Source organism: Anguilla rostrata, chromosome 5 (assembly GCF_018555375.3).
Source record: "Anguilla rostrata isolate EN2019 chromosome 5, ASM1855537v3, whole genome shotgun sequence".
Classification (NCBI taxonomy): domain Eukaryota; kingdom Metazoa; phylum Chordata; class Actinopteri; order Anguilliformes; family Anguillidae; genus Anguilla; species Anguilla rostrata.
The window spans coordinates 2,667,956-2,682,007 of NC_057937.1; the positions used below are offsets into that span (position 1 = coordinate 2,667,956).

At 45.6% G+C, this 14,052-nt stretch overlaps 1 protein-coding gene across 7 annotated transcripts in view; it reads right to left on the reverse strand.

Annotated features, from left to right (window-relative positions):
- Positions 1–14,052, reverse strand: part of adgrl3.1 (adhesion G protein-coupled receptor L3.1) — a 220,295-nt gene that overhangs the window by 46,424 nt on the left and 159,819 nt on the right. For all 7 annotated transcript variants that reach the window (XM_064334582.1, XM_064334585.1, XM_064334584.1 and 4 more), the window contains exons 11-13: positions 9,201–9,384; positions 2,814–2,936; positions 1,472–1,677 (exon numbers count right to left, since the gene is read on the reverse strand). In XM_064334582.1, the coding sequence (XP_064190652.1) occupies positions 1,472–1,677; positions 2,814–2,936; positions 9,201–9,384 (513 nt within the window). The remainder of the gene's footprint in view (positions 1–1,471; positions 1,678–2,813; positions 2,937–9,200; positions 9,385–14,052) is intronic.

The following is a 14,052-nucleotide window of genomic DNA, read 5'->3' on the forward strand; positions in this document are numbered from 1 at the left end:
CAGATATGTCCCAAACCTCGTGTCGGCAATTCCCTCTTGGTTTATGGACAATCTGTAGCAAAAATGTTTTCTTGTTCCGAGCATTCAGCTAGATGGACACTGAGTTAAAATATACTCGCATTCATTTATTTTATTTTTTTTCTCCCAAAGACTGCGGTGGCTTCTGCCCCCGGCTTTGGGGAACGGAAATCGAAGATTATTTCGGAAAGTAGGGGCGTCCAGACTGCCCATTAAACTGTAGCAGCGGTATAAAAGACCAACATCTGGCGCAGAATACAGATGAGGATTTGCCCACGGAGGCAACGGCACTTTCTGACCCACTCTCTGACTTTACCCATTCGGTTTGGAAGCCTAAAGCTATTGTTTCTCTTTTTTTTTTTGCACAGCACTGTTGCTCATACAAATCATCAGTGGGTCACGCAAGGTCTTCTCACCTGCATAGCGACACTGACAGACATCGTTCTGAGACGGGATGGGAGAGTTTAAACAGACACGCATAAGGGTGATACAGCAGCCAGAGACAGGCAGCACTCTAGTCATGGGTCACTATTGGAGGGTATGTGTGTGTGTGTGTGTGTGTGTGTGTGTGTGTGTGTGTGTGCATGTTTGTGTGTGTGTGTGTGTGTGTATGTGTGTGTGTGTGTGAGTGTCTGCGTGTGTGCGTGTGTGTGTGTGTGTGCATGTTTGTGTGTGCATGTTTGCGTGTGTGTGTGTGTGTGAGTGTGTGAGTGTGTGCTTGTGTGCGTATGTGTGTGTGTTTTCAGGTGTGTATGTGTCTGCGTACATCTGTGTGTGTGTGTCTGTGCGTGAGAGACATGAACTATAGAGCAAATTAATTTGTTTCTGATATCTTCCCCCATGATGCACACCAGTGATAAGACATCCCAACTGAAACGGGCTGAATACAAATTAACCGGTCTACATCACTGCCATCTTCCGCAGAAAGGCCTTAGTCCTGACCACAGTGATCTTCCAAAGGGGAAGTGATGTCATAGTCATATTAAACAGTAGACCTGGGACGTGGAATCCGGGACAGCCGCCGTACTGTACATGAGATGATCAGCCATTACGAAAAAAAAAAAATACCCACAAGAATAAGTACAGTAGATCGCAGAGATGCCACAACATATCTTGCCCACAGAGGGCGTACTTGCAGCCTATTTAAATTCCTCCCATACTTCTGCCTCGTCTTCAGCACATAACAACACAGCGACGAATCCAGTGCTCATTCAACTCTAACACAGTGCACGTGAGTCCAACATGGGGCTCCTTTACCATGTTTTACCGTGAAGAGACACAGAAAAGAAACATGTGTAATAACCTAGCATAGCCTCTCCTTCACAGAGCAAATCCACAGGAGCAGGCACAATAACAAAATGGCTTCCGGTCATTCTTGCATGGAAACTGCACTACTTTAACTCAGAGAACACTGCGGGAGAAGCAGGACAGCTGCGTGCCCACGCAGGTTTACCTGCAGGTGCCTGACGGTGAACTTGACGGGGTCCGACAGGTAGACCTTGCTGCTCTCCTTGTTGATGGCGGCCGTGATGACGGGGGAGTTGACGATGACGGAGTAGTTGGCGGACATGGCGTCGCTCCCCAGCTTCATGCTGGCGTTCTCCGTGGACAGGTAGGGCCCCAGGTGTTTGTACAGGACAAACGCGATGCGTATCTCTCCTGGGAACGGAGAGGCGGAAAGTGAGTGACAAGCCAAACCCACGCCATAAAGGTTTTTTTGTTTTTTTTTTTGCAATAAAGTTTTGCTTCCACTCTTACGCACACAGCGCCTCATCCGACAGATCTTGGCAGCAGTTGTGATATGTCATGTTTTATGGAGAAACACTGGACCAAAGACAGGTAAAGTGCTTTCTAGTCACAGTGTTGTGTATTACCAACAGGGTACTGTACTGCATTTCTCTTTTTTTTTGGTTAGATTTTTTCCCCCCGGTTTCTCAGTGTTGCTTGCCTCCGTGCCGAAACCTTTTTGAGCCTGACATAACCGACACACTCCGCTTGAATGAAATTAAACAATGACTTCATCCTCTACAAAAGCAAAAATGTTCTCTTTGATTTCATTTCCGAGCAGGTTTCAACCTTGGCTGCGGGAAAGAGACTCAACACAAGGACCCCTGGTTCCTCTTTCAAACGGACAGAATGTCCTCCCTGAAACAGCCTCTGAAGAAAGTAGCACGCCTTGCACACATGCGATTGCAGTTGTGCGTTGATGCGCAAAAAAAAAAACAAAAAGAAATTCATAGATGTCATACACATGTTATAAATGAGATCATTTCACACCAGGAAAACATATGTGGCCCAAATGTTGTTGAGACAGGCTTTATTTAATCGTTGGCATCGGTAACGATTAAGTTGGCACCAGTCCATTAAGCCTGCCCAATCCTTACAGTTCCGGACTAGTATTTCCACTTCCTCCCTACCGCCTGAGTCCGTACAGGGGAACGCTGACTGGATTATCATTTCAGCTGAAACGGCTGGACATTTGAGAAATCAGCTCACATTACTCAAAAAGTTTCAGCCTACCGTACATCACGGACAAATAAATAAATAAATAACTAAAGAAAGACCAGCTGTCTTCACAGTTAATGCAGAGTGTGACTCGATAACCAATCTCCCTCTTCCTCCTGCTGAAAACAGGCGAAGGGACGACTTCACAAACGCCCTTTTATGTGGAATCTCCACGGCAACCGGGACCTCAAAAACACCAGCTGTCATTTTTTTCTTTAATGAATCCTGTTATATGTAGTACGTTTTAAATAATAAAAATAAAAAAATAATAATAATAAATTCACACCAACCGTTTCTCCCATGTTGCCTGAGGGTGCGTTCTGACAGCCGGATGGAGCTTCCCTGCCCGGCGCCCTGAGGGAAAACCAGCTCGTCCAGATTTCCGTCCGTGCTCAAACGGGCCACTTCCAGCTCTACGGAACAATTTGGAGAAATCAAAAGTTACCACATCAAATTACATCAGTCAGAGAGAGCGAGCCTCTCATCTCCTGCCTAATGAAGGTGCGAGACACACTGTAATGCACGATCGTGTGTGAGACGCACCGTAACTGATTTACAGCAAGACCGGTAATTAGCACGGTGAGCAGCACCGGTAACAATGCCTCTCAGCGTTATCTCCTCTGCTGCAGCTCAGCGAAATCTAGAATGATCTTGACAATGTATCCCCACACTGTCTCTTCAGCAGCAGCTCAGCAAAATCTGGAATGATCTAGATAATGTATTTGAACACTTTCTCTTCAGCTGCAGCTCAGCAAAATCTAGAACTATCTAGATAATGCATCTCCACACTGACTCTTCACCTATAGCTCAGTAAAATCAAGAATGGTTCTGTCTGAATAAAATGTGTTTTTCTTTTTACTTTGTATATTTGGTTTATGTGCACATATTATTTGTTTATTTATTCTCACTCACAATTCACATTTTCCATCAACGATGATTGGCCAAAGTGCTAAGCATCCAGGTTTTTTTCCTTGAATTACAAAATAGACTGTATGCACAGTTTACCACTATGATGATTTTATGCGACCATACAGAAATGGCACATCCAGCTTCAGACTAAACTCCTGGGACTGAAAAAAAGAGTCTGACTACAGTCAATAAAACTGGCGAATAAGACAGAAAACAGATGTAGCAGGTGGTCACAGATCTAGGGACTGTGCGTTCATTTAAAACACTGACTGTTTTAGGAAGTACAAAAAAAACATCTGGTTAGAATACTGAGATTTACCCACGGTGCATTGCTTCGAAAAAAAAAGTATGCTTAAGCTGGAGCATGTATGTACGCTTTATATAACTGAATATATTTAAATGTGAAATTTGGGCTCTGGGTGGGGAGATATCAACTGGATCCACATCAACGAAACTGCACTCGTCCTCGTCTCCTTCTGTTTCAGTTCCTCTGCTCACAGAGCGTGTCGGAACCGCGAACAATCTTCTGAATGCCGATATAATTCAACAGGCCTGGACCGTCAATAAAAGAATTTGAAAGTGCTGGATAAAGTAAAGTCCTCTAAGGGGCAGGTCTTTAAATTGTGGCATTCTGTAGCACGTATCGATCCGAGCACTGCTTTATAGTCACAAATTACCCCTTTATCACGTTGAGAGTGTACTTGAGCTGGTCCACTTAAAATAAATGTTAAATCTTATGTCTATTTTCAATGCCCCCCCTCCAAAAAAATAAACAAACAAATAAATAAATAAATAAATAAAAGAAACATGGCCCTATCTATAAGACGGGTGTCAAACTCAAGTCCTGGGGGGGGGGCATAGTACCTGTGAGTATTTGCGATTTTTTTTTAAAAAAGGTGTGTGGATATTTATAACCGTAACGAACCTTAAACGAAGTAATGGTGTTGAAACGTTTCATGAAAATCCGCAGACACCGCGGCCCCCCAGGACTGCATTGTGATCCCCTCCGTTTTAAGGCCGGCCTCTTTCATGTGCGTATACGTGAGGGGAGGGGGGCGAAGGGGGAATAAAGAGGAGCCCTCTTTGGTTTTGGGGGCTTCAGATCCGCGCGGCAGCTGCGTGGGAGTGACACGCGAGAGGCGCGCTTTAAACCGGCGGGAGCGGAGAAAAGCCGCCATCGTGGCGTCGGAGCCGGAAACGGCGGCGGCGGCGGCGGGACATCGCGGCGGTTTTACCGCCACAAACCGGATCAAGCGGCCCTTCTGATCTGGCGAGGCGGCCGCTTGAGAACCACGGGCTCCCGGGGGGTGGGGGCGGGGGTGGGGGCGGGGGTGGAATTCTGGGTTTCCGCGTATCGGTGCCGAGGATCGCACCTTCAGAAGCTCGGCTTTAATTTCCACGTTCTCAGACGCGCTGGCGCGCGGGGAGAGGGCCGCGGCCTCGGCGGGCGGAGGACGAGCTGAATAACAGTCACCCTCATTATAACCGCTCTTAAAAAGAGCAGCCTCAAAGAACGGCGTCGCAACAGGAGCCGAGACCGAGCCGTGAGCTCCGGGGGCTCCTCCTCCTCCTCGACTCTGATAGCGCCGACTCCCCCGCTCAGGAGCGTGGGACGCGTCAAACAGAACGCGACAAAATATTCTTCCAGAAATTTCCGGTGGCAACCCACTAATCTGGCGCGCTGACGCCAAAAACGTCTTCATCAGAAACATCGATTTGACTCAGCATTCTGTGACCTGTCACATGGCTTAAGATGAGCTTTAAGTGGGAAGATTCCTCTCTTTTCAGGCCCGCCTGCAGGTAGACTGCAGCTGGTTTAAATAGGAAGGTAATCAGGGAGAAAAAAATGGTTCATAATACTGTCTGTGAGATGAAAAATTTCAGAGCGCAAAAAAAATAAACCACTGCGTTTACAGAGATGTCGATACATTTATTCCCAGTCAATGAACATATCCATTTTAGTCCTAGTTTCACGCTGCAGTGCTAAATACATAAGATGAAAATGAAATTAAATGAAATTAATATCAATAAAAGGCATCGCTGGCGTGTGATAGCGCCGGTACTGAAGGAGAAAATGTCTGATACGCTTGAGAAAATCGAGGACACGGTTGCAGGCAGCATTGCTTTTTTGTGACTGTAGTCAGTCAGGAGGCCTAATGAACAGAAATGCCAATGCGCTGATAACTAAATGGAGCGAGCGAATCAAAAGCTGCGGAGGAAATGTCAGGAATGCACGATTAACTTGGGTAAAGCCACAAAAATGCATTGTGGGTAAAAAAAACAAATAAAAAAACCTTGAAGGAAGAAAAAAAAAAAAACAGGATATCACCAGATGCAGCCATCACAGCTGACTTCCGACGGGTATGTAATAAATTACTCTGCTGCAAAGCTATCTCTGCTAATCTGTAAACACTCAGACGCAAACACACACACGCATTATTTCCTCATTTCCTGTTATAATCTGCCACTTATTGTACATCAGACTTGCCTAATAATTGCTTCCCACTGTCAAGCTATTAATTCAGAAAGTAGCATAGACGGAATAATTTTACCCAGACCGCAAGCACGCAATTTTTTCTCTACCGTTGTTACTGAATCTATTATCTACCATCCATGCTACAACTGCGGCTTGTACAATTAACACTTACAGTACATCATTGCAAACTGTTAGAGGAGTACTAAAAACAGATAATGATATCTTAAGGCCTGGCCTCGAGGAAAAAGTAAACTGGAATGCTTCTCTGAATGAAAAACAAAACAACCCTAGGGGAATATCTCGCCTGTAAGCCTACTCACCAAATATGTAATCTCCCTGAGGTTCAGGACGGTCTGTATGTTCCTAACTCAGCTTGTCCTCTAGGTTTACCACAGTATACACTTTGGCCGTATTTGTATAACTATACGTGGATCACCAATGGGAATCAAAGATGCTGAGGCATTAGCCAATCAGTATAGAATCAGGGTAAAACCTCACAGGATACTGTTACTGTCACTTTGTTCCTTAATTGTCAGACAGGCACCTTTATCCAGCTATACAGCTTAGATACTTCTGACAGACGTTTTAAACTGGGTAACTTAAAGTATAGCTGGATGACAACAGAAACAAGTTCCCTTGAGTGCTTTTGATCATGGCGTCTCTGCTAAGCTATCCTCTTGGCAGGTTGGGTTTGGGAGGTGGGAGGGGTGCGGACAATTCCCCCTCAGCGGCCCATAAGTGAACAGCAAATAGCAAGGTGCCTCTGTGGAGGCAGACGGGACGTCCCTGATGACCTTCAGGAGGTTTTTGAGTGAGTGCGGTACCCCACGCCCATCGCAGATGAGCTGGACTGAAAGCCTGACAAAGCAGCCTTCTCCCCAGTTACAGAGAACCACAGGACTGCCGCAGGAAGCTAACCAGCGCAGACCCCAAATACCCAGGAGAGTTCACTGCACAATCTGCTGTTTTAATTCACCACCGGAGTGCTAAATGACAGCATGTGCCTCTCCAGAACCAGGACTGAGGACCACTGCTTGAGCACATTCGCAACGACGAAAGCAGAGGCAGAGAGAAGGCCCTTTGTTGTACTACAGATGTCATATGACGTCATACGGCTTTGTAATGTCAGCAGAGCCATGTGAAACTCTTCTGTCATTCGATATGCACATCACTGAGCTGTTCGGTTTAACTTGACGCGCACATAGGAAACACGTCTGAGCTTCAAACATTTTTCTGTAAAACACATCACCGAAAAACATCCTTAAGAAGCCCAAGTCATCCAACAGTCTATTGCCTCTAATACCAAAATACATGTGGTAATTGCTTGATAGTACAATGTCACAGGTTACACTAATGTTGTCATTTAAAGCTTAATTAATTAAGCTGTTGTACTAAATTACACCTTTTATATGTAGTAGCTAATTAGCACCCCAATTTATTTAATTGTGCTATGAAGGAGACGTGTACCCCCAAAAACGAGTTACCGCTTTCAAAAGACCCTACATTTCACAGCACAGGCACTGACATAATGGGCATTTCAGCCCGTCTGTACGCACGTTGGAAAGGGATAAAAGTTTTCAAAAACCGCAACCAGAGAGAATGCCTTCACAGAGAATTGAACATACATGAGTTTTCCAATGAAACGCAGGCGCCAGTTGATAAAACCCAGACCGTCGGAGAATAATGTAACTGGGGGTAACGATTTCAAGGGCGCTCCCATCGTAAATGATTTAAGATGTACTGGCACAGGGCTACACCACAGACACTCGGCGTCCTCCCAGACGAGAGGACCGGCTCGGAGAAAAAAGCGGAGGAATGCCCGGCGAGTAAACCGCCATGCCATCCGCTAAAGAGGGAATCCGCTATGCGTTAAAACCCCAGAGAGGCTCAGGGTTCCCATGGTACGGTGTGACAAAGCCGTCAGCTGGACTTGCAGGTTTGGATCCAGAATAGGGTGCTGCTCATTTCCCCTTCAGCAAGGCAGACGGTGAAAAATCTCTCAGCGTTAATTCGACTCGAAAAGAGTTTGTACAAGTACAAAAGGATGAAAAAAGATAAAACGCACTTTTGTCTAGATGGTGTATTAGGCACCTCTAAGAATTAGCTTTCCCAATTTTAAGAATCCATGCGCCCACAGCTTAAGAACGGTTATTAATCATTTTTGATAATGTGGTGCGGTGTGACAACATCTAAATGCAGTTTGTACAAATCGATTTTCCTGATTGCCCAAAGCAATCACATTAGGGAGGTTTAATGAGCAATTCCACCGACTGGCTGAAGAGTGGACCGCAAAGATGTTTAATCCAATAAATTGCACCTTTTTACAATAATTTTGTCTGCTGTTCTTGTTTATTTTTCTCCCCCCAGATCCAGCTGTTCCCCTTCAAAACTGGCCTGTATGTAACATTCCATACACCATGGAAACAACAACAACAACAATAATCATAATAATAGTGCTTCAGAGTTATCTCCGAGCTTTAGGTCGGCTTTCCGAACGTCGGCTGTTATATAGGTTCCTCTGAACATGGAACGCTCATGCGATGCATCTGCACAGAAAGACAGAGAGGCGGAGGCCCCCCTAAAGAAGATGAATCACACGCACGCTGCTGGTTCAGCCCACTCAAGACGTGATCAAAGAGGCTAAGAAGCATCTTTTTGTCTCTGGCTAGACCACCCGGAGGCCCCCTCACATCATTAGCAGAAACTTTGTGCATCACACAAAGGGGGCATTAAAAATGCATCACCTAACCACGTAGCGTGCCTTACTGTAAGGACAGTACATTTAGCAAGCGCTTTACATAACGCACAAAAATAAAAATAAAAATAACGCGATAAATAAATAAAAACACACAGAACATCCCTTTGGCTGTTCTCCACTGCGTTTCTGTCATGTTTACACGCCCACCCAAAGATGAGCAGCGCTCGGGAGCCAGCGTTTAACGCTCATTACAGTACATCTGCGCTGGTTAAACGCAATCAAACCACCGTCCAAAGTTTACTTTGACGCTAAATGCAATTTTATCTGCCATTCCGTTTCATTTTATGACTATGTACAATTAATACACTCAAATCTGTTTAACTGACTGAGTCAAATGTGGACCTTTTTTAAATAGTCAGATAAAAGATATAAGATATAAGCCCCATGAGGTATTTTATTTATTTATTTTCACCTTGCGTGCGCATTCCTTTGTTGTATTTAGATGTTATTTTTCTGATTATATGTGAATGAAGCAGAGGCTTGTTCCGGTCGTGCCTGCCTCCGAACACTAGGGGGCGCCGCGCTGAGACTCACGTATGTTGTCGGTCTTCTCCTGCACGATGTCGGTCTTGAGCAGGTTGTCGGCCAGCACGAAGGCGCCCTCCTCCACCGTGTCCAGCAACATGGTGGCCGCCCGGAGCTGCTCGCTGGTGGGCAGGTCCCGCCACGCGCTCTGGGCCTGAGGCTGGAGCAGGTTATTCACCGTCTCCACCATGGCCTGGGGGGGGAGAGGGAGGGAGGGGGGAGGGAGGGATGGAGAGAGGAGGAGGGAGAGAGAGAGGGAGAGGGAGGGAGAGGGAGAGAGGGAGGGAAAAAAAGAGACTGCTTTAGTGATAAATGTTAATTATGTGCTAACTGTACAGAAATGTAAAACTGTACTGAGTGCACTAACAACTGAAGAACCTGTGTCAGTCCTATTAAACATCTAATATGAATCTCAATTTAGGCATGACTGAATGTAATTATGCTATAAAGCACCAATCATGCACTTAGAAAATCCGTTTAAGGAAAATTAAACATAAAGAATGATGGCATACTACAGTACATGGTTGCCTCAGTTCTACCGGCTCAGCCAAGAACCTTCAAGAAAAAACTCCGGTTCTACCACTCCTACCATAATGCAAGGCGTCAGTATGCCACTTGCCATATCCAACACCAAAACCTGGACCTAAGCAGAGCAACGAACCCATTAATTACGCCTGAGATGCTGAATCGGAGTGTTCTGCGGAATTACTCTCCTGAAAGACGAGGCATTAAACACGTTTCGCGGTTTTCGTCAGAAACGGCATCCCAAAACCAACCACTGTTTTTGAGCCCGCGCCAACCCGCCAGTTCTGCGACGACAGGCCTTCCCTTCCCATCCTGCTTTGCTCCAAACGCTCAGGCTCCACATGCGGTGGAGCAGACACGACCCACGCCGCACGCTAAACGTGAACGCTCTTGAAACACCAAGGCTTCAAGCTTGCACGGATTAAAAAAGCAGCAGATATCAGAGCGGTGTGCAGTGTACACGGGCATGACAGCTGTGACTAGACAGGAATAAAGGGGCGCTTTTAGGAAACATCCCGGGTAACGACTCTTTAGCATCTGTCACAACACGGGCCAGCGGTACAGAGGCTGACACCCCTTAATTCTCCAGCTTACCGTCGCAAATGTGCATAATTGCACCTGTCTGTTTTTTAGCTCGCATTACAACCTCTCAAAAAGTGCACCTCAGAATCTCAGGCAGCCAGCGTGAACACTGCATTCACTGACGGGGAATCAAAAGTAGCGGTCAAAAAATGTAAAAATAAATAAATAAATAAAATGAAGATATTAAGAAGTGTGAGAACGAGGCTGAGCTTTGTGCGATGTTAAAAATGGTGGCAACTAAGGCACTAAGCTCTTCGCCGCAAAAGCACACCATTGTGACAACAAAAGGAAACAAGCAATGGCATCTCTCTTAGTCTGTTGCCCTAACAACCAAAAAGAATTTCCTCAGTACCGCTGATGCTGTAAATGTAGAAATGTATCTGTGTATCCACACCAGGTTATACAACAAATTATTCATGTCAAATTATTAATAATCTCTTACAGGATATGAAGGATTGGGAAAAATATGATGTTATAATTGTCACTGACAAGTAAGCTGCCTTTACAGCTGTCCTGGTAGACAAAGTTTTTGCAAATGAGCTTCCTGTAATTGTGTTGCGAGATCTGCATTGAAATAGTCCCAGTGTTGTAGCAACTGCCAATTAAAATGTGCAAGTATACATTTTAGGCCAAAGGTATGAGATTTTACTGTGACTAGCAGAAACAATAGCCACAAGTGCATAATATTTCTACAAGTATGATGCGTTTTGGAAACTGAATTATGGATACTAATGCTTCTGGCAGAGATCTGATGTCATGAAAAGCGGGGAATTGTGCCAGTGGGTATAATGTTTGATTTTAGGCGTCTCATTTTTTTCCCCCCATAAAAAAGAATGCTGCAAGCCTTTTCCAAACGGAAAAGCCATCATGAAACTAAATATCGAAATGTGTTGCTTTTGATCCAGGAATGATGAAAGGGAATGCAAGTTTCCGGAAAGATTTCTGCGGAGCAGAGGTGGGGGGGGTTCTGAGCCCCAGACAGGGGTGCGCAGGCTTCTGGAAGCGGCTCGAAACGATCGCGGCTAATTCGGGATTAAAAGAGACGGGTCTGGACGTAACGGTAGCCGTTTTTAAACCTTCAAAGGAACGCGCCCTGGACGCTCGGGACAGCTCACGCTTACCGGCCAGCGCAGACACGGGGTGGAGGGTGGGCTCGCGACACCCGCAAAGGGTCCCAGTCGGCAGCACGGGACGCGAGGCCACGTGAGGAAGCGGCAAGAGGGGCGGAATGGATGGAGGAGGCTCCGCTAAATTAGCCGAAAAAAGCGCGAAGTGGAGCAGCGCTCGCACGCAACGTGGTCTCATCTCAAAGATCTTCCCTCGTCACACGTAAGAAGCTGGACCTTCTGACTCTGTGGGTGGGGCGGGGTGGGGTTCCTTTATTGTAATACATTACATCATTACATTGCATCAGATTACATTATTTATTTGCTTATTTCAAAGTCTTATCTAGGGCAATTTACACAGTGTACTCACATATGCACTGTAGATCTTATCCATTTATACATATGAATATTTGCAGAATCATTTCAAGGTCACTGGGTGCAAATGCAGTACCTTGTCTGGGACTGAAACCTGCAACCTCTCCCCCTTCAACAGCTACAGCGCCCAGAACTTTCAATACCATGGTGCCATGCCACAGCGCACCTACTTTTCACTTTTGGAGTGCGGATGTGAAATCACCGAGGGAGTTTTCATAATCCAGAAATAAAATAAACCGAAATTAGCCATGGAAGAAGAAAGAGGATTTCTTCCGACTTCAGCAGAGAAATGTTTCTCAAATTGCAGCGGGATTCATCAGTGAGCAGCTAAGCCGTTGCTGATGTTGTAATTTCTCTGAGGACCTTGAATCTTCTTCTTTTTTTAAAATCTCCCTTCATGCTCGGAAACATAACAACCACCTTTTCAACATAACGCCAGCTTCCAGAACTTTCCAGAAGCATGCTTTTAACTTTATGAACTTCAACACTCGTCCAACACATGTCGTTTTAGCTTACGAGCTAGGCTTGCGAATAGACACGTTCCATATTTTCACCGTACGTGCACAGACAACATACGTTTTTGAAAAATAGCTACAATATGTGCACTGCAAAAAAAAAAAATTAAATGATCAATTCGTCATTCAGCTGACATAAATCTACTTTTTTCTTTCCAAGCTTTTAAAAACACCCTTTTCTATCCAGACATGCACTTACTCCACAAAATGGAAAAATTACCTGCTATTCATACATACTTTGTAGCATCTGGAAGACAGAGAGATTGCAGCCTTAATTTCCATTTGAAATTAATTCCACCCACAGCTCACTACATGCTAATGTTTTTTATTTATTTATTTCTTTTTTTAAAGGGGTCAGCTGAAATAAAACAAAAGTTCAATCTTAAAGGAAAAACTACTAAGTTCTTACCTCTTGAAAATAAAAAAATTACTATGATTATAGTCATAAAATTATGATTATGAATACCTAAATGGGAATTCAGTAAATTAAAAGCCTGTATATTTATAGCCTGTGTACAACGTCAGTCCCAAGTAGATATATGCTACTAGTGTGCGAATACAAGACAGGACTCTTTCAGCACTTACACCTAACTCACAATCAAACACAAGTGCCACGTTGTTCTAACGCAAGCAGTCTCTTTCCATTAGTTTCACCGGACGTGGAGCTCGGCAAACTGTGTTACCGTAGCGAAGGCTGAAAGCAGCTCCTGAACTTAACGGTGAGGGCGGGAAGTCGAGGAGGGAGAAGTTCACCGAACCCGGGTCGCCGTGCGCGTCAGGACCGCGGAGGAGACACGGAAGCCTCGGTTTATGTCTCGCGTCACGTCAACGAAACGCACCGCTAACTCACGTACACCGCTGACGCGCGTGCGGGCGGTATTTCACCCTCCCGAAAATTCGGTTTGGCACCCGTTTGGAGCGTGGCTCGCACACCGTCTCTCTGGAGGGGCTCGGGGCAGCTCACATTTCCGACTCGGGTCTGAGCGTCTGGGAGGTGATTAATGTGTGATTCCGGAGGTTTCTCTTTCGGCTCCGAGCTCATTGGCTGGGGGACTCGCTGCACGGGCACATGGGAAATAACTTTCCTACAATCCCACGGAAAAAAAAAAAAAAAACTGAGAGGAGGACATATTTATCAGGAAACAACATTAAAATGTAAGCGTGCCCCATTGGTTTGAAAAAGACACCGTTGGCTACATTTCTTACAGGACACACAGAGGAAAACCTTTAATGCGGCTGCTTATTATTTGGACAGTGGAGTTTGGGATTTGTGTTTGTATTCCAGTGGGTGTGTGGTATGTGTGAGAGTGTGTGTGTGTGTGTGTGTGTGCGTGTGTGGATGCATGGGGGTTGAGCAGGGAAAAGGGGGTGGGGGCTTCAGTTGCTGCGGGCACAACAAGCAACAAACCTGTACAGCAGAAGCATGTAAATGCGCAGACTCTCAAAGGCAGTCAGAAAACGGTGGCAGTGCTTAACGGTGGAGGTTGTGAGCCCTGGGGGGGGGGCTTAGGTAAGGTGGGGGGGCTGGGGGCGGGCAGGCGTATGCTACATTATGAAATGAAAACCAGGTCCCATCATATGGATGTAGACAGAGTGGCTCCAGGGACGGTAAGTGAACAGAAGAAGAGGAAGGCGGAGTTATCGATGCGCTCACTGTGAACGCTCCGACATTTTACCCATCATCCTCAGCACCAGAGAGAGCTGACACAACCCACCAGCCGCAAATGAATCGTGAGGTCTAATGCTGAAACCACAATT